Genomic DNA, 26,972 nt, shown 5'->3' on the forward strand with positions numbered 1-26,972 from the left:
AATGACAGAAGTGCTAAAACAATGGTCCACAGAAATGTGACCAGTTGACCACTTACAAAAATTATGGATGAGCCAGTTACCATACCAACACATTATCTGCCTCTCCCTAAAATCTTAGGACACATGTTGAACAATTCACAAAACTTTAAAACCCTAACCACATCCATTTCAAAGTCACTTAAAATAGAGGGCAAGTCTGTTGCTGCCCTCTGGTCTGAAAATAAAATGCAGTCTAATAAAATGTGGTGCACAGTGATCTGTACACACATTAGAGGGCCCTCTCGATGGAGCAAGAAGCCATGTGTCATAGTGTTGTGGCCTATGTGAAGACGAGGAAGGGGGACCTCGTCCCTTCTATGTGGCTGGAATGAGGTACACCACAGCCATGTTGAGGACTTCACTAGATGGAGCTTACTGTCTGTCACTTCCAGCCACACATCCTTCCATTGATGCTGTTGTAACGGCGACCGGAACGGTCGCGGGGTTGAAGTGACGCAAAACGCGGTAGGACCCGCGAACAACACAACAGGAGAGGACAGACACGACCAACAAAGGATCTTACGACAACAACAAGAACAAAACAACAGAGTCAAGAAAACCTAACTAGACAACCACATCCACTCGTAAACAAAACACGAAAGTATATACGCGGACAATGGTCCCAACTTGCGGAGAAGAAAGAACGTGTCTGGAGAGTCCCAAGACAAAAACAATGACTGCTGCAAGCAGTCGCCCGTGACTTGAAAAGCTGTGAAATGTTGTTTCAGCCGATGTAAGTAGGTTTCCCGGTCCTCGTTAGCATCATTAAATGGTGGAAATGATGGCGGACGTGGGAAAGCATCGGACACCAGAGGACTCGGCAGCTGTTGTGGTAACGCATCCCGGGCATCGACTTTGTCTGTTAGCAACTGCAGCAACTTTTGTAAGATGTCTAACTGGAACTGCTGATGCTGCATGAGCTGCTGCTGTTGCTCCAGCAGACAGACCAACTTCACCTCCATACCAACAACGACCACCGTTTACCTCATCGCCAAAATGTTGTAACGGCGACCGGAATGGTCGCAGGGGTTGAAGTGACACAAAACGTGGCGGGACCCGCGGAGTGGCCCGCGAACAACAACACAACGGGAGAGGGCAGACACGACAAATGAAGGACCTTACGACAACAACAAGAATGAAACAACAGAGTCAAGAAAACCTAACTAGACAACCACGTCCACTCGTAAACAAAACACGAATGTATATACACCATGTAAAGTGAGGCGATATGTCCTGAGACATGTGCAAGGTTAGACTGACAGGTTGAGCCAGAGGCAGGCGCTTAAGTACGCTATCGGGGACGCTGCTATTGGCCGCTGCAACCACGTGTTCCATTGTGGTGCCCTCACTCTAAATGCAGACCAGGAGGCGCGTGCCGCCACAGCTTACGGCGCGATTGTGCAGAGACCTCTAGGGGTCTTCGACAGCCATGACATCTGGCAGGGATTCAAATTCTGCGGCGCACGGTACCAGAGACGCATAACCCTGTACTTTAACATTGAGGCGATAGCATGCAGGGGGATGCCACACCGAACTAATGGAGGATCATGACATGCCTCCTTGGCTGCTACATCCACTCTTTCATTCCCCGCAATACCCATGTGCCCTGGTACCCAGCACAAAGACACCACCTTCCCCACCCTTTGTAATTGAAGGATGGTATCCTGCTGGGTAAAAGCATTGGAGAGTGTGAAGGGCACTCAGGGAATCAGAACAGACATGGAATTTAACACTCAAAATATGTCTCACATGCTCCAGTGCCCAAAATATCGTGTATAATTCCACGTCATAGACAGTAGAGTCTTGAGGCCGTCAAATCCTGAGGACTTGATTGGGGAAAACAACAGAGCAACCAACGGAGTCCCCTCAGCTTAGACCCATCCATAAGTACAGCTAGCTACAGAGTTGTGGTGCTTATTTAAAATATCAGATAATTGTGTATTAAAACGTATGCAGGAGTGCAACCTCCCCCACACTGCACTCTGGGCCTCTGCAGTAACCAGGGTAGCAACTGGTTAAAACCCCAGATTTCAGCCTGTATGTGCCCCGCACCATGGGACTCCAGCACACACTTCACACAGATTCCAAATGGCCTCAATGTCTTTGGATGAGCGATAAAGAGACATTCCAAAGCTGGATGAGACCCTATATGATATACTGAGGAATTGGGAGTAGCAAAGAACCTGACACACCATGAGAAGCCACTGAATGGCACATGGCAGTTCACCAGCCTCAACACACAGACTGGGTATGGGGCTGGTCCCCTCATGGCATACAGCGTCAGTGATCTTCTGGTATGAAGGTGTTGCTGACCCACACCCAGCTGCGTTTGCACAAAAGGCCTATAAAACATGAGCAGTGCCTTCTGGGACTTTAGATTCGGGTCCTTTAGGTGTGGTAACCAAGACCATTTGGAGTAAAAAAATGAGGTCCAAAATACCGCACAAAGTCTTTAAAAAGTCCTCCGGCCTCTTTTGTGCAAGGGTCAGGGATTTTCACCTGCCTCGATATGACTGGGTGTTTGTGTTGTCCTCCTCATTTCATCATCATTCATGAAAGTGGCAAGATTGGATTGAGCAAAGGTTAGGAATTTGTACGGGCACTGATAACCACGCCGTTGAGCGCGCCACAAACCAATCACCATCACCATCACCATCATCATCATCTTTAGTGCAAGCTGCAACTGATGAGTTGCTGTTGCTATACTGGAGGAAACAGAAAATTGTCCACAAATAAGGAGAATTGTATGGGACTCCTTACCATAGACATGATACTGTTTATGACTATAGCAAAGAGGGCAACACTTAAAACACTGCCCTGAAGAATACCATTCTCCCACTTGAAACTATTTGACAGTACGTCAACAACACACTACCGAGAAAGACAAGAAGGACCAAATGAAGACGGGGAGATGGCCATGGAAGCCCCAGTGGTGGACATGCCCTAGAGTAAAGTATCATGAAGTAGTGGCATACATCTTACTCATATCAAAGAATATACCTACACAATGCTGTTTCCGTAGGAAAGCCTGCTGGTTAGCTGCCTCTAGCAGGGTCAGGTTGTTGACAATGAATCACCATCTCCTGAATCACACTGAGGCCGACTGAGGAGCTGTCTGTTCTCTAACGTCCAAACCAGACTTGGTTAACCATTCATTCCAAGTTCTTTCCTACACAGCTCGTTAAGGTGATGCTTCAGTAACTACTGGGACACATTTGGTCCTTTCTTGGCTTGGGGAGAGGTATGGAAATTCCTGTCCACCACGAGCTGGGACAGTGATCTGTCTGCCATATCGAATTAAAACATCCTAAAAGGACTTCTTTTGACGCTGGTTTCAAGTTCCAGAGGATGCTGTATCAGATCTGGTCATGACCGGGCACAGAATCTTGAGTGTTGGACAGTGTCAAATCCAGCTCCCACATGGAGACTGGGGAGTTGCAGGATTCTGCAGTGTAGGACCTGAGGCCCAACTCAGCCCTTTCCACGGTGGCATGGTAACAACGGAATGCTTGAACCTAGCTAGCAGTGGTAGTAGTTGTTGCGAAATTCTCTGCCATTGTCTATGCGACGTCTCCTGGTGTTGTTTGTTGACAACACCAATTCAACAACACTGCTATAAGTGACCAACTGCCTTCACTGGAAATCCTCCTGATAGCTTCCCATACTGTTGTAGGGCAAGTATAATTGTTGATGGAGTCTGGAACACTTGCTATGACCTTTTCTTGCTCTTGTTGATGATGCGCTGAGCCTTAGCCCTCACCAATGGAAACACTGTGATGTTTTCTGCCATTGGGTGGCACTTAATCTGTTGCAGAGCCTCACGGCTGAGCCAGATTACTGAGTAGCACTCAACAGTCCACTAAGGGGCAAGTTATCGCCTAAGATAAGCTGAGAACTTTGGCATGGAGAAACCAGCAGCATGGTGGATTACTCATTTGATGTGGTCCACTAACTCTTGGATGCTGTCATAGCATTCAAACACAGCCAACTGCCTGAACAACATCCAGCTGGCTCTGCTGATCATTCATTGTGGCAGCATCCTTTCAGTGAGAGCTCCATCCAGTAGGTGAATGCACAGTGGTTAAATGGTCATTGGAATGAAGGTCATCAGTGACTTCCCACTAAATGGAGTCCGCAAGGGCTTGAGAGAAGCAAGAGAGGTTCATGGCTGAGAATGACCTAGTACTAGCATAAGAATGGGTAGGAGAGCCTGTGTTGAGGATGCACAGCTCGTGAGACATCACGAGGCTCTCTAAAACCCGACCCTGAGGGGAAGTGGAGGTCGAGCCCCACAATACATTTTGGGCATTGAAGTCTCCCATAGGAGAAATTGTCGGGGGAGTTGTTCTATAAGATCTGTGAGAGTCTCACAGTCTATCACATGTTGCACAGGTAAATACAATTGAGCAAATAGTAATCCTTTGGCACAAAAAAAATTTAAACTGCAGCTCGGTAGCCGGTGGAGTGCAGAGGACTGGCACATGTTATTGACAAACACGACGACACCTCCCTTGGCCCTTTCCCCAATCAGGTCATCCACACGATAGCATATAGCCACATAGTACAGGGGCACCATACACTTTAAAATGTGTTTCCTTCAAACACAAACGGCTTTCCTGCACTAGGAGTTTCATTTCCTCCACATGTGTCCTGAAACCATTAATGTTCCACTGCACTTTTGGAGCCATCTATCATGGGGGTAATGCCTGCCCGGCTAGCCGAGCTGTCTAACATGCTGCTTCCCGAGCAGGAAGGCATTCTGGTCCCTGGCATGAATCTACCTGGAAGATTAGTGTCGAGGTCCAGGGTGTCAGCCAGCCTGTGGATGGCTTTTCAGGCGGTTTTCCATCTACCTCAGCAAACGCAGGCTGGTTCCAATTATTTCACCTCAGTTACACTGTGTTGGAGATTGCTGTGCAAACACTGTTTCCTCCACGTATGCGTACACCATAATTATTCAACCACACACACATATGGGGTCACACTTGTCTGGTACGAGACGCTCCTGGGGTGTCCAATGGGGGCCGCACTGCACAATAACCCTGGGTTCAGTGTGGGGCGACGGTGGAGTGGGTGGACTGCTCTGGCCTGTTGTGTGTTTGTGTACCACTGAGGGCTACAGCGAAACAAAGCCTCTTCATCGTTTCTAGGTCCCCGGTTTAATACATACATACATACATGGGGGTAACACTTTCACTTTGACTTTATGCTGGGGAGGGGAGTCTGTTATGGCTGGAGGCTCAATTGTATGGTGAGAAGATTGACACAGTTCGAAGAGAGACATCAGAAAGGCTGATGTCGACATCGTCAGACTGTTTACTTCCTGTCTCCATCAGTGGAAATGGAAGTGGTGGTGGTAGTGGCAGTGCTGGACAGTGGACCAGACTGACCCTTAAGAGGGGCAGAAGAGCTCCTCAATGTTGGCAACCACAGCCTTTTCTGATGTTCTGGGGGAGGTATGGGCTTTGAAATAACTGGAGCAGCACAAGTGCATTGACAAATGCAGGTAATAGTGCTAACACTAGCAACCTCCATTAGTGTAACAGCTTCGAATTTCTGAACAGGCTTTTTAAGAGCTGAATGTGGGGGGGGGGGGGGGGGCAGTATGGATTTTTACATCTTTTTGGCCTCACCAAATGGGAGATGCTTCATAGTTTTAAGCTCATGTATCTTCTGCTCAATATTTATGCTATAGTCCCTACGCCACACAGTGCAAGCCGCAGAGCATTTCACACACTTCAAAGAAAATGAATAAGTAACTCCTTTGTGGGCAACCTTACCACATTTGCCCCAAGTGGCCTCTCCCTTACAAACAAGAGCTGTATTCCCAAAGTACTGGCATTTAGAACAGTGCATTGGCTTGAGGACATAAGGTCACACACTTAGGTGAAGGAAACCTGCATTGACATGCTCAGGAGGTTTTGTGTTATGGAACTCCATGATAAAGAAGATAGATTTCACATTAACTCCATCCACTCTCTTCATGATGTTTTGCACATTGACTACACCTTCTTGACCCCACTCATCTTTCAATTCCTCCTATGGAATCTACACCAGCTCACTGCACATCACAACACTTTTGCTGTAGTTGAAGGTGGTGTGTAGCTCAGTTTTGATGGCATCTTCTCCATGGCAATGAGCTTTTATGGAGGGTCTTAACTTCTTGGGAACTAGAAGTTTCTACCAACAGTGTCCCATTACGCAATCACCTGATTGATTCTGAAGTGCCAGCAATGCCCTCTAAGCCTTTTTGAATACAGAAAAGCAAAACTGTCTGGAAAGTGTCCTCTTTCTGTTCCACAACTAAAAACACATTCTGATTACCAGCATGCATTCTGTTACTAGAGACAAAGCTTTTGGAATTAATTCCTGAGTCAGGACGACTGACTACACAAGCCCTCTAGTTTGGTTGGGTGTTGGTACCTACCATTCGCCACCCCTTTCTACTCGGATGAGAAGAGAGAATTTTGAAGGTTCCATCTCAGCCCCACGAGCAGCTAGAGAAATAAATGTCCACCTAGACAGAGCCCCGCATGCCTAGGTAAGCCTTATGCAGCAGGTTCCCCAGAGGTTGCCTGCTAATGACTGTTCCATCTCCACAGCGATGTATTTCATTGGTGCACAGCACCCCTTAAGATTAAGTGGTGTTGTTGTTGTTGTTTTTTTAAATAAATGTTTTTATGATCCTCATGATCCAGACAGTCACGCTAAGATCCCCGTTCCTTGTGACACACAATGTTCCACCACCACACCATGTAGTGGTCACTAAAGCATGCCCAGAGTTTACAGTGGCAGCTCAGGAAGCCCAAGGCCACAAAGCCTACACCCAGCAAATGAGTGCTGAGTTTCTCATGGCCTCACTTTGTACCAGACTGGCAATCATCCTCAAGCTTTTCAGTTAAAAATGAGGAGAATGGGAAAGCCTTTTTTTCCAGAAACTCCAGATCTTACCCATGCAATAACAATATTTAAATCAGATTAAAACTGTGTGCTGGACCAAGACTCGAACTCGGGACCTTTGCATTTTGCCGCTTGCCCGCGAAAGCAAATGTCCCGAGTTTGAGTCTCGGTCCGACACACAGTTTTAATCTGCCAGGAAGTTTCATATCAGTGCACACTCCGCTGCAGAGTGAAAATCTCATTCTGGAATATTTACATCATTGTATAGATAATATGGAGTGTAAACTTTCTCTTTATAAGTTGATCGAGAGTGTAGTAATGTAAATTTGTGAGTTGGGTCATCTCCTTCACCTCTGTTAAGACGTATTTCCTATGTGAAAATTGTTCTCAGCTCCATGAATTCTTAAGACTTTCATAGTATCTGACAAAAGCAGCGGAACTGGTCATTTTTGCACTGTACTCATCGCTTCTAATGAGGAAGGACACCATCTGCTTCACCGATTTTTTTATTAAATGTTACAGCTAGTGCTTCAGAACATTACTATTGGTTTTCCTGATGGCTCTCTGCTTTAGTAAGTATTTTACAGTTCCTCTGTCAGATCTGTAAGAACCTACATGTAAACACAAACTCAAAGATAACTATTACTTTATAAGCTAAGAAGTATCAACATGTCTAAATTAGTGTTATCTGTAAGTGGGATAAAATGGTATGATATTTTATTTAACTACAGCATATTAAATATTTCTACTGAGTTTACAGTTATCTAAAAAGAGGAGGAAGATAAAGGTGCTTGATGCTTATTATGATCAAATCTTTGCAAACATGAACAACAGTCTTATTGCTTTACGCGCTACCTCTAAAGAAGAGTTGTTTATGCAAGTGTTTTATCTAACATAGTACTAAAAAAGAAAAGTCAATAGTTGTGGAACTTAAACAGGAAAATGTATTCAGAGAACTCTAATGCATATAGTAGATGGCTCAGTGTTAACAGAAAACATAGCAAGTCTTGGAAAGCCCACCTTGATGATTTGAAGGTTTAAAACAATTTTTATAGCAAAATATACTGCTTCAGATCATAGTATAATAAAATACAACTCTAGTTAACAGTTCAGAAAATAAATCTGAGCTGTAATAAAATCAAATAAACTGTTACTGGGACCAAACATACAGGATACAAAATTCCCAGAATCTGAACAAAATGTGGAAAAGTGGTCCGATTTAAAGGTTAAAAATGAAAATGAAAAAGGAAACAAGAACTGCAACAAAATTAGGGATATTGAAGAGTTCCTACTGTTAACGTGAACCTTGAAGAACTTACTTATAAACAAATTATCAATTATACTCAATAACGCAATTTTCATTGAATACTGCAATATCATTGCATGTTAAATACACTGAAGAGCCAAAGAAACTGGCACACCTGCTTAATATCATGTAGGGCCCCCGTGAGCATGCAGAAGTGCCGCAACATGATGTGGCATGGACTCAAATAATGTCTGAAGTAGTGCTGGAGGGAATTGACACCATGAATCCTTCAGGGCTGTCCATAAATCCATAAGAGTACAAGGGGTGGAGATCTCTTCTGAACAGCTCATTGCAAAGCATCCCAGATGCACTCAATAATGTTCATGTGTGGGGAGTTTGATGGCCAGGGGAAGTGTTTAAACTAAGAAGAGTGTTTCTGGAGCCAGTCTGTAGCAATTCTGGATGAGTGGGGTGTCGCATTGTCCTGCTGTAATTGCCCAAGTCCACTGGAATGCCCAATAGACATGAATGGATGCAGGTGATCAGACAGGATGCTTAGGTACGTGTCACCTGTCAGAGTCGTATCTATACATATCACGGTCCCATATCACTCCAACTGCTCACATCCCACACCTTTATACCCAGAGCCTCCACCAGCTTGAACAGTCCCCTGTTGACATGCAGGGTTCATGCATTCTTGAGATTTGTCTCCATACCTGTACACATCCATCTGCTCAATATAATTTGAAACGAGACTCGTCCGACCAGGCAACATGTTTCCATTCATCACCAGTCCAAAGTTAGTGTTGATGGGCTCAGGTGAGCCATAAAGCTTTGTGTCGTGTAGTCATCAAGGGTACATGAGTGAACCTTCAGCTCCAAAAGCTCATATCGATGATGTTTCATTGAATGGTTTGCATGCTGACACTTGTTGATGACCCAGCATTGAAATCTGCAGCAATTTGCGGAAGGGTTGCACTTCTGTCACGTTGAACGATTCTCTTCAGTTATTGTCAGTCCCGTTCTTGCAAGGTCTTTTTCCGGCCACAGCGATGTTAGAGATTTGATGTTTTACCAGATTCCTGATATTCACAGTACACTCGTGAAATGGTTGTACAGGAAAATTCCCCACTTCATCGCTACCTCGGAGATGCTATGTCGAGCGTCAAATATAACACCATGTTTAAACTCACTTAAATCTTGATAACCTGCCATTGTAGCAGCAGTAACCAACTGGACAACTGCACCAGACACTTGTTGTCTTATATAAGTTTCGCCGACCGCAGCACTGTATTCTGCCTGTTTACATATCTATGTATTTCAATATGCATGCCTATTGAACCCTTTTTCATTCAGCCAATTTGAGTGATTAATGCTAAAAATGTCGTGTTGTATACTGTCATGCAGAGTTCTATTTGAATTGCCATACATTTAAAAATATGAAAAAATACCTCTTGCCCACAAAAGTATGTAGTTTATTATGGTATACCCAGATTGTAATACTTCTTCACTTTATATTGTTTATAACTGCAGAAATAAGACGTATTTTTAAAAAATAATATAAATGTGATTTTGTTTCATTGTAATTTACACTACACTTGATTTAAAGACAGCTCACTAATGTCCATACAATGCGTACAAATTTCTGTGTAAAATGATAAAAGAAAAATGAAATTTCAAATATTATTTACAGAGATAATAATTATAATAACTGTCCAGTACATTGCAGTCTGTCCGATGTATGCAGCTCTGTATCAGCTAACACTTGTGTTTTGGAGCAGAATACATTCTACCAAACCATGAAAATGCATTAAATGGCTTTGTGCTCCCATGTGAAAACAATGTAGATCTTTTGTTGAGTCTCATATTCAGTGGGCATGCTATAAAACCTCTTACCTCAGTTATTTTGACATTCTTCCATTTTTTATATGGGCTGTACAAAGTAGCGGCATGTTTAGATATAAATTGCTTAGCTGAGTGATTTGTTTTTATGAGAATTAGCTGAAGTAATGATGCAGTGAAAAATAAATTAAAATTTTCAACTGCAGAATGTCTCATGGGTGTCATATTTTTTGGTCCAGGCACCTCATAAAACGGATAAGGTAGCAAATTTAGTGTTTCAGGTGCAATCACTTTACTTCAGAGCATTGTGTATTTTCCAGACTGTCTTAATTTTCGATCAAATTACCAGCAAGACCATCACAGTCAGTTTCTGAACCATATTTTACAAAAATAAATCGCAAAAGCAAATGAAATAAACAAACTGAAAACATTAACTTAAGGAAAAATAGCACAGAAACCATATTAAATAACAACACTGCACAAAAACATCAATGCTGGATGATAAAAAAATGTAAATGAATATTACGCAGCATGATAACAACAAAAAATGACAAGTGCAGCAGCAGAGTTATTGATCATTATTACTTCACTGCAATGACACTCAAAAGTCAATAACTATCAATGTACATGTAAGTCAAAACACTGAGGATTAATACTGAGAAGACCTAGGGGGTAGCGATAGATCATTACCTTCGCATTCGAAGGGTTAGTATATGTGGGTACCGCAACAAATGCTTCCTACAATATGAGCATTTGTTGACATGGTTCAATGACATTTCCATTCACTGTAATCCTGCTTCTACTTCACAACACTGGAGGCAATAATAGCATCATCCCCAGCATGGAACAATGAAAGCTGCTATTATAATATTGTACAGCCATCATTGCCTTTTAATGTGATACTATTTGTATCTATTCTGCACTATAAAATTTGACATATACAATACATAATGAACAAAATATTCACACTGCATGAATATAAACTTTCTTAGTGTATGCAATTGATGAAAAGCTGTCAGCTTTCTAGTCAGGTGGCAGTACTGAGATCCATGAATGTGGATTACAAATCTCTACATGGAACACTTTGAGAAGCTGGCACTTCAAACTGCATGCTAAAACCCAACCACTTCACACACTCGTGGTGTGGATGCATGATAAATGGGCACTGACTGAGTTTCTGGATCACTTAGACAGCCACACAGAACTGTACCTACACATAATGAGCTGCCACTGTCTGGCACAGAGGCGTGCAGTGCTAATCACACTGGTCCATAGGCTGCATGTGATCTGATAAAGGAAGCCTCCAAGCCTAGCTACAATATCCAAAGAAATTGTTTCATCAAAATGGGTACAACAAAGTGTAACATTAGAAGGGCATTGAAGGAACGAAAAGACACAGCAAACCAGGAAGAAGAGGAAGGAGACAAGAGGCTCACATTTTTTCCAGTATATGAGGCCACTTTCAGCCAAGACTGTGAGGCTGCTTTGAAAATCTACATGAAAACCGTCTTCTGACTACAAATGACGATTGAAAGATATTCTTGGTTCTGCAAAGAAAACTGGAGGTACCTAGGATACCATCCAATGTGGCCACAAACACATTGAACAAATACAGGCTATGTACCTGAAAATGCTACAGGGAACTCATTACATGTAAGCATAAGGGAATCAGCAGCGTCAGAGCACAGCCTACATGAAGAACATAATTTTTATTTTGGAAACACCAAGTTTTTGTGCCAAGCTAACAGCTATTGGGAAAATATAATGAAGGAATATTTATAAATTAGGATCCACATGAATTTTGGAAGTAGGGATGAAGATATCAACTAAGTTACGTGAGGATCCCACATTAGTAGCTATACAATGAGGGCATATCCAGCAGTGGACAGCATACAAAGCGAATCAAGAGATTCAACACAGGGATTTGAATGCAACCTCAAGCCTAATGCAGCCTCCAGCCTAATGCAGCCTCCAGCCTATCTCCACCCTAATGCTCTGCCCCCTCCCTACCAACTGACTCCACAAGACCATGATGCCCACAGCCAGATGGAGGGGTGGCTGTCTTCCATGTGTATATACAGGGGCATCCACAATATCTCAGCATTTCATCAGAAGATGACGAGTACGACAGTTGTTGAAATGTCACCGTACCTCAAAGCTGCTGCCTATTGCACTATCATGACCATAACACACATTCTGTAGTGTCATCCTGTAATTTGTCTTCCCTCAAAGTCAGGTGTAAACCACTCAAGCTGATATAACCACAAAGTCTTTCCACCATGGATTTCTGGTAAACTAGTATCCATACATTTTGGTATAATTTCAAACTTTTTACAATATATAGCATTGTTTTCATCACAAAAACAGCTAACTGACAAAGGACATGAATACACAGATGTAGAGATGTGAAGATGCTCCCTGTGACCAGAGATTATACCAATGGCTGCAGCACCAATGTTCTCAGTCTGATGAGAAATATATAGCATACTGCTCTGTAGTCATTCAGTATGAAGACCTTACGCCAATGCATTGCCGAGTGTGGATCACATATCTCTCTCTTAAAGTTATTATGTTGATAACAACTCCTTCTCTTGAACCTACTGTACTACATATAACAAATCCCTTATCTGACATGGGCTGTTGGTTATGGATACAGACCAGACCATCAGTGCACGAACAAACCTCATAAATTCTTAATACACTATATGCAAGCATTAATGTGAAACTTAGCCTATTATGGATTATTAGCCCATGATGATTGTGCAGTTGAATATGGTTGTTATTTAATCAACACGTTCAGTTACACTGTGATTTTATATGGTATTCCAGATCTATATATGAACAATAAACCTCTGTCTGTCAGATGCATACCTATAGCATCAACACATTGATTAACTGGTAAGCAGTTTCACATGTGATAGGTCTGGGAGTGAGGTGAGCTCTGACAACATGGATGAGCAATTAATAACCTCATGGGAATGCCCTCGGACCTTTTTTTTTTTTTTTTTTTTAACCAAACAGCAGTGATGTCACAACCCAAATGTGGTAAGTACACCTGAGAATTTAAGTATGCTGTGTGCAGACACTGTTATTGTTGCCATAAAAATCTACAATTAACAAATGGTATGTATTCATAATTCTTGTTAATTCTGTGGTGGTGAACTATCAGAAATATTTCCTGGGTCTAGATAAACATACATCACACTATGGTGTGGTAAGATCATTAAAGGAGCAACTTTTGAAAGCATGTAAGAATAAGGAAGGTGAAGGACGATATGGATAAATGAACTGTGATTTTAAGGATACAACTGACCTGCATCAGCAAAAAACAGGTCACAATAATGTACAGGTGGTGGACAAAAATATTGGCACACCAAAATCACAACACATTATCATGTCTGATATGATGTAGGAAAACTGTTGGCATCCAGGTCAGCTTCCAGTCATCTCAAAATGGATAAATACAGGTCCTCAGTGGTTTTTAAGGGAATCTTATACCATTCTTCTAACAAACTAGTTGCGGATTCAGGTAATGATGATGGACATGAATGGTCATCACACACATTTCTCTCCAAAGCAGACCACAAAGGTTCGATAATATTGAGATATAGTGACCGTGGTGGCCAAGAGAGATGTGACAATTCATCTTCTGTTCACAAATTCAGTCCTGGACAATGTGAGCTGTGTGAACAGGAGCCCTGTCATCTTGGAACACAGAATCACTACAGGAGAACAAACATTGCATCGTGGGATGGACTTAATCAGCCAAAATGGTCACATAATCCTTGGCAGTAATTATGACCTTGTATAGTAACCATCGGGCCCATGGAATACCACAATATGGCTGTTCAAATAATCACCGAACCCCCGTCATGTTTCACTCCTGGCAAAACTCACACAGAAGTTGGAAACAGTGTGAAACAAGACTCATCCGCCCAACTAATTTCTTCCATTGTTCCATATTCCCGGTTTTGTAGCCTAGGCGCCACAGTTTCCTGTTATAAGCATTTGCATAACTGATCTGTGGTTGTGCCAATGGCCTTGCCACAGTGGTAACACCGGTTCTTGTCAGATCACCGAAGTTAAGTGCCATTGGGCTGGGCTAGCACTTGCACAGGTGGCTGTCCAGTCTACAGAGCGCTACTGGCAAGGGGGTGCACTCAGCTCTTGTGAGGCAAACTGAGGAGTTGCTCAACTGAGAAGTAGCAGCTCCAGTCTCATAAACTGACATATGGCCATGAGAGTGGTGTGCTGACCAATGCCCCTCCACATCCGCATCCAGTGACGCCTTTGGGCTGAGGATGACACAGCAGCTGGTGAGTACCGTTGGGCCTTCATGGCCTCTTCAGCCAGAGTTTAGTTTAAATTACAATGAAATGAATACCCCTAGCTGCATACAGGCATTGATGTAAGTCAACGGGGACAGTTGAAAATGTGTGCCCCGACCGGGACTCGAAACCGGGATCTCCTGCTTACATGGCAGATGCTCTATCCACCTGAGCCACCGAGGACACAGAGGATAGTGCGACTGCAGGCACTTATCTCTGGAACGACACCCCCCCCCCCCCCCCCCATGAGACCCACATTCCCAACTTATTGTCTCGCACTATATTCATAGTGCCTCTGCCCATTATACTCATTACTCGCGGCTTTTTGACGATTCCCGTAAAAAAAATTATATAAGTTAAGGCTCACCGGCCATTTGACCATCTTCTTCTGTGTGGATGCACAAGCAGTGCTCGAAGCAGGAGATCCTGGGTTCGAGTCCCGGTCAGGGCACACATTTTCAACTGTCCCCATTGATTTATATTCTAACGAGCTGCATGGACATGTCCAAAAGAACAGATACCATCTTTATATATATAAACACGCACGCACGCACGCACGCACACACACACACACACACACACACACACACACACACACACACACACACACACACCGGGTGATCAAAAAGTCAGTATAAATTTGAAAACTTAATAAACCATGGAATAATGTAGATAGAGAGGTAAAAATTGACACACATGCTTGGAATGACATGGGGTTTTATTAGAACAAAAAAAAAAAAAACAAAAAAAAAAAAAAAAAAAAAAAACACGAAGTTCGCAAAATGTCCGACAGATGGCGCTGGACAGCAAAACGTCAGTGACTGCGCATGACAATTGTGTATAAAAGGAGCTGTAATGAGAGAGAGAGAGAGAATCAGATGCGCCAGCAGTTGCAGCATGTTGACATTACCTGAAAAGGCGCTTTTAGTGAAGCTGTATTATCAGAATGGGGAATGTGCTAGTTCAGCGTTATGATCCTATTGCCATAGGAAGGGGATTCGAAAGGGTAAAGGTCTGCTGACAAATGCAGCTGTGGCGAGAATGATTTCGAAGTTTGAAGCCACGGGTTGTTTAGACGATAAACTCCGTAGTGGCCCACCAAGCCCAAGGCGTAATGCTGCTGAGACAGTTCAGGAAGAAATGGAGACTGTAGCGGGTTCGTCTATGCACGGGGAAGTCAGTGCTCATGCAGTCGCACATCGCACAGGCATTCCATACACTACTGTTTGGTTGGCACTGAGGCGTACCCTCCGATGCTATCCATAATAAATCCATCGCCATCATGAACTGTTACCTGGCGATTTAGTGAAGCAGAGGGCATTTGCGGTGTGGGCGTTTCAAAAGATGGTGGAAGATGACGATTGGTTGAGTAACGTGTTGTGGACCGACGAAGCTCATTTCACGCTCCGAGGGCCTGTCAACGCCCACAACTGCAGAATTTGGGCTACCGAAAATCCTAGAAATGTCGTGGGAACTCCATTGCACGATGAGAAAGTCACGGTATGGGTTGGATTTACCACATCTACCGTTATCAGGCCTTTTTTCTTAGAGGAACTGCATGATTCTGGTTTTGTAACTGCGACGGTGACGGGTGAGAGGTACGCCGATATGTTACAGAATCGCATCATCCCCAGCCTGGCTGATAAACACCTGCTGGAACGTATGATGTTTGTGCAGAATGGCGCTCCACCCCATATCGCTAGACGCATGAAAGATCTCTTGCGCGCGTCGTTTGGTGATGATTGTGTGCTCAGCCATCACTTTCGTCATGCTTGGTCTCCCAGGTCCCCAGACCTCAGTACGTGCAATTATTGGCTTTGGGATTACCTGGAGTTGCAAGTGTATTGTGATTGACTGACATCTCTAGGGATGCTGAAAGACAACATCCGACGCCAATGCCTCACCATAACTCCGGACATGCTTTACAGTGCTGTTCACAACATTATTCCTCAACTACAGCTATTGTTGAGGAATGATGGTGGACATTTCCTGTAAAGAACATCATCTTTGCTTTGTCTTGCTTTGTTATGCTAATTATTGCTATTCTGATCAGATGAAGCGCCATCTGTCGGACATTTTTTGAACTTTTGTATTTTTTGGTTCTGGAGGAAAGGACAGATACTGAGGAGAAAGCAAATACTTTCACAAGGCTGAAAGTAATAAGTGGCTTGTGTTTGATACTGTTCTGGCATGTGTGTCAATTTGTACCTCTCTATCTACATTGTTCCGTGATTTATTCAGTTTTCAAATTTATACTGACTTTTTTATCACCCGGTATATAGTTTAGTTCAGTTTAGATACATGGTTGTGTAATTCCAGCTCGCCCTGCAGTATCCATCTTATGGAACCCCCTTCATGTTGCTTTAGTGCTGAGAGGGTTCGCAAATTCGACATTCATTTCTGCAGTGACTTTTGCAGCAGCTGCTGTCCCCTTATTTTTCATCACAATCACTTCAGCTACCTTTGATACGGAAGTACCCACCATACAAGCACCACCAATTTGCCCATGCTTAAATTCACTTAGCTCTGACATAATGTACTCACAACTACAAAGAACACTGTTTTGACCATGACTGACATTTGCAACATAGTGAGGGTATTGCACAGGCGTCATTCGAGGTCAAATCCAACAGTGCCACCTGCAGGTTTGGCTGACATCTGCATTTATGTTCAAGCATGCACTTCTCACGGTGCTTCCATATTTTTGGCAACCCTTGTATGTACATTATAGAGTGGCAACAATGGTAAATGAGCTGGAGGAAAGGACAGATACTGAGGAGAAAGCAAATACTTTCACAAGGCTGAAAGTAATAAGTGGCTTGTGTTTGATACTGTTCTGGCATTGTGGATTTCAGTACCTACCTTTAGCAAAGAATTACCACCTGCAATGACTACATTACTATACAATGCTGCTCTTACATCTGCCTCGCATCTTGACACACTTTTTTTAACAACGTAGCCAATTCCCAATGATGGACTTAGTTGGAACATTTCTGGATTAAATAATGCTTCTGGGATTTGCATACGTTCTTCATGAAAATCCTGAAATAAAAAAAATGTACAGAAAGCATTAAAAACACACACTAACATATATTTACCTAAAAATTTAAAATGCAAGTATACATTTAAAAACTTCACAGACTTCAGTATCTTACCCTTTTTCAAGTGCAAAAACATGTAATATGAATGACAAACAGTGCAACTTAAAAACGATTTTGGGTTTCACCTGATGAATTTCTTACAACAGTGGAATAACAACAATAATAATGATTATGATAATAATAAAATTATAATACCACCAATATAAACTGCAGCAGTTTTTTGGACATACTAATTTTAATCATACACAGTCGACGTTAGAAACCAGGTTTTCATGCTGCTGTTGCAGTTGACAATATTTGATTACATGTGGGAATAACAACCTCTTCCTCTTCAACACAAGTTCAGTGTCTCAACCACTGTAACACTTCACTTGGCCAAATAATAGCACATCAAAGATAATCAATCCTACACTCCCATCAACGCCACAGACAGGACATTACAATAAAAATGATTGTCAATTACATGATAAATATAGTCTAACTAGAGCAATGTTAAAAAATTGATAACAACTACATTACTAATTTAAATTCTTCTTGGGTGTTCCGCAGTGTACAGTCACAGTAATTCTATTAATTTTCAGTAATAAGAGTTTCTGCTACGTTGAGGTAATGACGATTACTGATCTGTTGGTCCACCGGTGTATCCCTTTATAAGGGTATCCCCCACTCCCCAATAGTGGTCACAATGAATGGTAAGGGTTTGGAGAGGGTGGGGAGGGGACATGCTCTGAGGCCTCAATTTCTGCTGCACTGCCACTGGATTCACAACCTGCTTCGTGCTGTGCCCTCAGTGTGCCAAGCGTTCAGTCACAATCTTTGTTAACATGCAGTGGCCTTTGTCTTGTGGCCACATGGGCAGGAAAGAAACACTGGACAATTTTTTGGAACATCTGAATTTGCTCTGCACAAGATTAAACTAAAACTCATTCACATATAATATCAATCACCTCAGGAGTCTTGCCAGGCTTAACCCTTGGCTCACTCATCTTCATTCATTTTATTTGCGATCTCTCAGAAAACTGCATTATTCATTGATGATACAAACTTCCTCTTGTGTATCATTTCTCCACAGCAGATGAGAGCCAACTTAATCAACAGCACTGGAAGGATCTTGCACAGGCTCCACGACAGTAGCCTCTTGTGCAATATGGGTAAAACAGCTCATATGATCTGCCCCTCAAAGAACCATACAACATACATAGGAACCAACAGTAACTGAAAATAAAGCTACTGAACAGGTCAGTGAGACTAAATTTCTTGGGCTGCAGACATAAAACACACTACTGAAAAACATACATATAAATAAACTGTTGAGCAAAATCAGCAGCCTCTACTACACCTTTAGCATCTGATTAAATATGGCATCCCTATCTGGGGATCAGTACACACAAACATATTTATTATTCAGAAATGAATTGGTATGATCACGATCCAGTTACGAATGGTGGGCTCCGTGTGGTTCCTAAGTTGTGCAGCGACCGTAAACCATAAAATTACCAAATATGCAGTAACCAGTCGCAAAATCATGTTTTATTTATTCACTTTTGCAAATCGATTTCAACTGATTAAAAGCCATCATCGGTGCTACATATACAAGAATAAAAATAATTAATAACAGTGACCAAATGAATAAATGTACATAAACCAATGTAAACCAATTAAATGTATATAGACGCATTAAACCAATAAAATGAACATACACATTTTCCTTTCAACCAATATGTGCCCTGAGTAGTAATACTGTCTTAAGCAGAGGTAAAACATAAAGTGATACATCGAGAATTGACAATGACAAAGAGAAACCATAAGGGGGCGCTGTAAAGCAAATCCACCCTCTATGCAAAAAGATACAGCTAAAATAAAATGAGAAGAAGAAGAAAGAGGTATGACATACAATGTGAGGTAAAATATCATGATATAATACTAAAATATTTACATGAAATGGATATACTGGCAATGATTTTGTCAATCACATAGTACAGTTATATACGCCAAAAAGCAATTGTACAAATTAGTAAAAAGGAACAAACATAGATAAGAAGCACACCATTGAAAAAATTTAAAAATTTTTTTTAAAATTATTTATCCTATTTTTATCCAAGAGCAAAAGTTAATCAAAATGCCAAAACGTAAAACGGTGTTGGCATCCATCTAGCGTACAGTTAATGACATTCAGGAAGATCGGACTTTTTTTCGGCAGATGGCGCCACATTGCTGAATGCAAACTAAGTTGAGATAAGAAAATTACGGACACAAACGAAACAAACGTATTAACGAAACAAGGCCAAATGCAAAAATTAAGTGCTAGCACACTTCATACATGGGAAAATTAACACTGGCTCGATAGGATGAATTGAGAACTCGTAGGGGCTCTTACGATGTGCTCGTATATCATGAGACATAAATTTACACCATACGTCTGTTGATGCAGCCGACAAGACAGCAAAAGCCCAATTAAAGGGCGTCAACGCAAACTAAGTCACAATAACATCACCAATGATGGCTGCACCAATGATGGCTGTTAATCAGTTGAAAAGCGATTTGCAAAAGTGAATAAATAAAACATGATTTTGCGACTGGTTGCTGCATATTTGGTAATTTCATGATCCAGTTGTCAACACATGCTAATTTTCAGAGAGCTGGTAATATATTGTCACATTATAACCAAATTGAGTCCAAATCCGAAAGTAGATCATCAATGAAGTACAATACTTAGTACTGAAAGCACCTTTATTACAAACATCAATGTACAACCAGAGCAGAACTGAACCATTGGATGGAGAGGGCTGTTATTTATACAAACATCAAATATTCCATAATATACAAATTTAAGAAAATTTGAGAACACTCCAGGAATAATGAACACTAAATAACAAATAATTGCTGGTTGTTAAGCTTGAACTAGCGCCCCACAGCACGGCAGTCGGCGACGTTAACCGCTACACCACACTGCTTTCAGCACAACTTGCAGCATTGGACCCTCTTCTGGCACAACAGTGACATGCAGTTTCAGATGTTATCACTGGAACTGATAACAGCACACTGGATCTAGATCTTGTCATTGGTCCTCTGTATGCCAGCACTGGTGGATCCTCTTCACTATGATGAGCATCATACATGTGTGCTCTCTGCAAACTACCGTGTGGTGCATGGTGGAGCACAGCTCGTATCACTGCTAGTCATCCCCCTTCCAGTACCATTTGCAAAGAGTGAGGCAAAAATGACTATGCCTCCATACCAGTCCTAATTTTTATCTGGTCCTCATAGTCCTCATGTAAAATTTATGTTGGCAGCAGTAGAAGCATTCTTAAGTCAGCCACAAATGCAGGTTATATAAATTTTCTCAATAATTTTTCTAAGAAAGAACACTGTCTTCCCTCAAGGGATTCCCAGCTGAGTTCATGTGAAACCTCCATAATACATGCTGACTGAACCTACGGGTAACAAATCTAGCAGCACATTTCTGAATTGCTTTGATGTCTTCCTTTAATCTGAACTGTTGGGGATCTCAAACACTTGAGCATCACTGAAGAATGGGTCACACTAGTTTCCCATATACAGTCTCCATATAGATGAGCATTTTCCCAGAAATATCCCAATAAACTGGAGTCAGCCATACACCTTCCCTACTACCAACCTTATGTGCTTGTTTTATTTCATGTCATTTTACAATGCCATGCCAATATATTTAATCAAAGTGATTGCATCAAACAGCACACAACTGATACTGTATTCGAATGTTACAAGATTGTTTTCCCTAATCATGTGCTTTAACATTCATTTTTACACCACACCAAATAGAAATTCTATCCAAGTCACCCTGTATCCTCCTACAGTCAATCAACAATGGTACTTCCCTTACACATCATCATCACCAGCAAACAGTCACAGAATGCTGCTCACTCTATCTGTCAGATCATTTATTTATATAGGGAACGAGAGCTGTACTATCACGCTTCCCAGGGGCACATGTGAAAATATCCTTGTCTCTGAAGAACATTCATTGTACAGAACAACATACTGGGTTCTATTACTTAAAAAGTCCTCAAACTACTCACATATCTGAGAACTTATTCTGTACATTCACACCTTCATTAAGTCTGCAGTGAGGTGCTGTAGCGAATGCTTTCCCGAAATCTAGGAATACAGAATCTGCTTGTCTCCCTACATCCATGGTTTGCAGGATATTGTGCGAGAAAAGGACAAGCCGAGTGTTGCATGAGCGGTGCTTTCTAAGTCCACGTTGATTTGTGGACAGCAGCTTTTCTGTCTCGAGGAAATTTATTACATGCAGACTTAGCATACCATTTCTTCCAGTCATTTGGGACTAGTGCAAATTAAGAGATCTGCAATAAACGCAATTGGGGCCAATGCAGAAGAGTACTCTCTGTGAAGCTGAATTGGAATTCAATCATAACCTGGCAACTTATTTGTTTTCAACTCTTTCAGTTGTTTCTCAGTTTCAGCAATGCCTGTTTCTATGTTCTCCATATGGGAGTCCATGCAATGGTCAAACTATGGTATGTCTGATCCTCCAATAGGAATGATTTTTTTAGACATTGTGAATAATAACTGCTTGGCTGCTCTTGTAAATAATTTATGTAACGACCAGTCTCAAAGGTTATTCCATCTACTACCCTCATGAGTATGGATTATTAAAAAACACATACATATCACAAGATCCCTTATTTTGATACGATCTCAGAAAAAATTGACCAACAGGTGTAGGGGAAAAAATACTGAATCTTGCTTTTTTTAATCCCTAATAAAGTAGATGACAGGTACAGGTATATAGAAAAGTATAAAAGTTCTAAATTCAATGCAGCAAGCATGTACAGAGTTGCTTGTAAAGATTGTCCAATATGTTATATGGGGGCAAACTGGTAGAAGTTTTAATATTAGATGTAAAGAACACCATAACAGTTCAGGTTCCAGATCAGCAGTCAGTGCCCACATTTGGGAACAAGGGCTCACGGCTATTGATCCAGCCTAAAATTTGCCCATTTTACATTGAGAAAGTAAGGGGAACACACTTAACATCCTTGAGGAAGGGGAAATTATGAGAGCCATTAAGCTATTTCCCAATCAGACAGTAAATGGACTACTGGAACTACGTCATCTTAACATTCTCAATAACTTTGAGTTTTTAAATAAAAAAGTCAGATAAGGTAGTCTATACCTGTACTTCATGTTTCTTTAGCACTGCACCAATGAATCTGTATTTTTATTGTTCCAGTATACCTTACTTTATCCTTTATTGTTTGGATTTCAGTATACACAGTTTTTACAACATAAAAAAGTTTTTTTGCCATGTCATTACTATTCAAGGAACCTGTTAACATTGTTCACTGAAATCTTCAGTCACATGCTTTGTTTACTTATCACTTATTTCTAACAATATGCTCAAGCAAGCACACTTCAAATAATTATTTTATACATTCATATTCTGCTACTGATTTTTGCCAGTATTATTCTCATCAGGTGTCTAGTTAACATATACCAAATCATACTAATTTATGCTCATGGGTCTTTGTCACCTGTAATGTTCCAATTATGTTTACTTTATGTTATTAAGGGCAGGATACTAATATTTTTTGTCTACAAATATTATCACGCATGCCAATATTTCTATAGATCAAATTGAACCATTGCACATGCACAGCCCCAGTTTCCAACACGAACATGACTTCTCGCTCAGTCCATACCTGAGCATTCTTTTGCCTCCATATTCAGGTATCACCGTCTGCTGTATTTATGGTATGTTATTTTCATCAGCACACAAAGTTCCCCATCAGTTATCATTTTTATACTGTTGTTATTATTAAGTATGTTATTCTCAATACTTCCTACACTTTTTTATTAATTTCTAGCCTCTTTTGATGGATTGTGATTCTCGACCTACTAGTTAACCAGTTATGTTCATTCTACTGCCATCCTTTCCTGATTCATGCTATGTGTTTTTAATTTTGATTGGACATTACAGACCATTACTGGTTTTAGGTCACATTAGGTTGGCTGCATATTTCTTGACGATTCTTACAGTTTTTAAAACATTTCTTAGACGCACTTGAGGAATCGCAGATCCATGCCTTCTGCTTACCTGATGAATCACTAATTGAGTAATTTATTCAGAGACAAGGAATGTTCCGTCCCTTCCACATGACAAGGTTAATGTTGTGATTTTACACGGGCAGTGTGCACTCTATTATCCACTGTAGTTGTGGATAATCAAATTCTATGGATAACATGCAATTAAAGTACATGGTAATGAATTAGAGTTGTTCAAAAACAAAATTTTATTACAATGTCATAATTAAAATACTTAACTAACGTTTACAATAAATTCTACTTTACTCATTGCATAATGTGTGAGAGTGCAGTACCCACAAAGAAGTGAGTGCAAGCCAATTTCACCCTACATTACACTGCTTTGAAATAAAACAGTCTTGAATTGATTTCTGTCTCAGTGAGGCAACTTGTCTTTTACATATCACACTACAAGTTTTATACAACACTGAGCGTCTTCCAGCTGTTCCAGGTAGTCCAGTAACCCTTCAGCTCATTGAAGCGCAGATGCATGACTGACTACAGATTCTGGAATTAAATGAATGTTTTCATCTTTGTCACTGTCATTCACCTCCTCGGATTTCCCTTGTACTCGCTGAAAAATAGTGCTGTCACTCAACATCTCATGACCTGGCTCTGCGTGGTCCACATCAAACCATTCAGAAATATTTTCCTTGTCAACAGTTTTCCACCCTGGAGTACTTTTCAAAACAGCAGTTAACATTGCTAATAAGCAGTCTTCATCATCACCAGAATCACTGAATTCATCAATTCAAGATTGCTGCCCTCTCCATGAAGTTTTTGTAGCAGATTTTCTCTACACATTTTCTTCATGGCAGCAATGACAACCTGATACATTGGCTAAATTAAAGCTGTCATCCAATTTAAGACAAGTTCATTTGGATGCAATGGTGCATTGTCCAGTAATGTTGCAGGTAGATGCTTCAACATTAAATGTTCTCGCACCTGTGGCACAAAGCAAATGTGGAACCCCATTTGAAATATTGTGTGGTTCATGCAGGCCCCTTTCTGCTGAAAATAATGGACAAGTAAATTGTGCATTTCTTTTCCTTTGAAACAACACAGGTTTTTAGCTTTACTTATTACACCAAGCTTAACTTTATGTGATCCCATATTGTTAGCACAACATGACACTGTTATCCTTTCCTTACTTGATTTATAACCAGGTGCACCATGCTCTGTCTCAAAAGCTGAAGTCTTTGTTGGTATACACTTCCAAAACAGACCAGATTCGTCCATGTTGTATATATGCTCCAGTTCTAAGTTTTCTCGTGCAATAAACTCCTGGATATCATTACAAAATTCAGAAGCAGCCTTATTATCTGCACTTAACTTTTCTCCTTGGACAGCAATCCCCAGATATCATGATGTGGTTTAAATCTTGTTAGCCAGTCAGAAGATGCATTAAAATCTCCTTCAGTCTCCAACATTTTCAAGAAGAACTGGGCTGTTTGGCACATATTGGGCCAGATATTTGTGTGCTCTCTGCTCTTTTCTGATGAACCAACATGACTTTATACAGTTCTGCGTATGGAGACTTTTCATAGCGTTCCACTTTGACAAACCTTTAGGTGAGTCAGACCTGCTAGCAAATTGAATTATTTGGCTTTGTTTTTCCAAATATCACGGGTCGTACTTTCACTCACATCGTAAATCAGTGTCAGATCAGCTTACACTACTGCCTTCTTCAAATTTGTGTATTATTTCCAGTTTCTGTGGTATCATCAGCACAACATATTTTCGCTTTTCAGACTCTATTTAGGACTAAGAAAAACCAAATGAGTACCGTATCCACCAACACAGTACAGGCTAGCACTTGAGGTGTTGAAGCAGCACACTGTTCACTACATTCAGCACCGGCGACCACTCCCACGTAAAAGAAAAATTTTCAGCACCAGCATCTTAAAAAATATGGAAATAGAGGGGGTGGGGAGGGGGGGACAGGCCGCAGTTCTAATTTACCTGCTCTAACCTGATGTGGCTTCTAAGCCATGAAACCAATCATTAAATAAATTATTTTCAATAGCAGCCAAGCAGTTATTATTTAAGATGTCCATTTACGGCTGCAGTTGTCCCTCATACAAGGTAGTGTATGATGATGTTTAAAACACGAAATTGAAGACTTCAGATTTTGTTATGCTGTATTCTATTGCTACGTAAGACTGGTCAACAAGTAGCTAGATACCAGCCTTGGACTTGCTGATTTTTACTACATAGTACCTCAATTTTCTCAGGTTCTCACCAAGATCCTTCCCTAAGGTATGATGATGGAAGTTACTGTATGCTTACAAAATGGTTTTTGATAGGAGCACAAATTTCTGCTGATTTTTGTGTGTAGACATTTCCACAATTTTTTTTTTTTTACCTGAGGGTGCAACAGTCTCTGCTTCCTCAGTGTTTTTTTGAATTCTGTTATTAAGCCATGGTGGGTCTAACCATCCTTAATCCACTAACTCAGCACAATCTTCTCCAGAATGTGATTTACAATCAGTTTAAGCGTTGGTCACAATTCCTCCCATCAGAGCTTCCTGATTGTTGAGTGGCTCATCAGTTAAATCGAACAAGAAGACATCATTGTTGATCTGTGCTTCAGGTCTGTAGTAGTGCTTCATATGAAGGACATGGATAACTTCTCTGCAAATTTGTCTTCTTGAAAAAGAGTCAATCTTCGACTTCTTCTGTGAATCCAACAAGCACCAAAGGACATTATATGGCCCAAAGTAGCACTTTAGTAGCTTTTACAATAGTCCCACTTTCTACACAGGTGTAAGAATTTGTAACTAGTCTCCCAGGCTGTCTCTCACTGACCAGTTCTTGGCATTGCAGTGCTTCAGTCCTGGTGATGAGGTGTTGCATGTAGTCATCTTGAGTATCGACCATTTGAAATGGGGGAAAGTATACCCACTGTCATTTCAGCCTCACAATCATTGAACAGAAAGAACAGTGTGAAGCCTGTAGTGTCTTGCTTTGCTGTTTTGTATGTGAGTAACGACGGGCAGCACTGTACCTCAATCTCTGTGTTCGACACCAATGTACATCAAGAGCATATCTGCCAGCGTTTTAATAAAGCATTATGTGGGTGGTGTGCAGCTGTCATCCTGCGGGTAATGTCATAACATGAAATTACCTCTGATGCTAGTCTCTGATGAAAAACTTTTCCACAATCAGAGATCATCACACAGAGTGCTCCACCCTTCAGAATAATGTCTTTGTCCTTCAGAATAATGTCTTCTACATGGAATCTTGCAATTTCTGGAGCTTTGGCAGTTTGAACAGCATTGGTGACAGTGTAGCAGGTGATGTAGTTACTGAAGATCATTATCAATAGATTCCAGCGTGGCAACATAATGAACCTCCCACAGAGTTCAATTTGAATTTGGTGGAACAGCACTGCTGTAGGTGGCACTGTTACCAGATCCCAAAAAGGTA

At 41.3% G+C, this 26,972-nt stretch overlaps 1 protein-coding gene across 1 annotated transcript in view; it reads right to left on the reverse strand.

The window, feature by feature from the left end:
- LOC126469941 (actin-like protein 6A) overlaps positions 1 to 26,972 on the reverse strand; it is a 103,951-nt gene that overhangs the window by 4,111 nt on the left and 72,868 nt on the right. The window contains exon 3 of the mRNA XM_050097346.1: positions 17,218 to 17,397. Coding sequence (XP_049953303.1) covers positions 17,218 to 17,397 — 180 coding nt within the window. The remainder of the gene's footprint in view (positions 1 to 17,217; positions 17,398 to 26,972) is intronic.

Source organism: Schistocerca serialis, chromosome 3, assembly GCF_023864345.2.
Source record: "Schistocerca serialis cubense isolate TAMUIC-IGC-003099 chromosome 3, iqSchSeri2.2, whole genome shotgun sequence".
NCBI lineage: Eukaryota > Metazoa > Arthropoda > Insecta > Orthoptera > Acrididae > Schistocerca > Schistocerca serialis.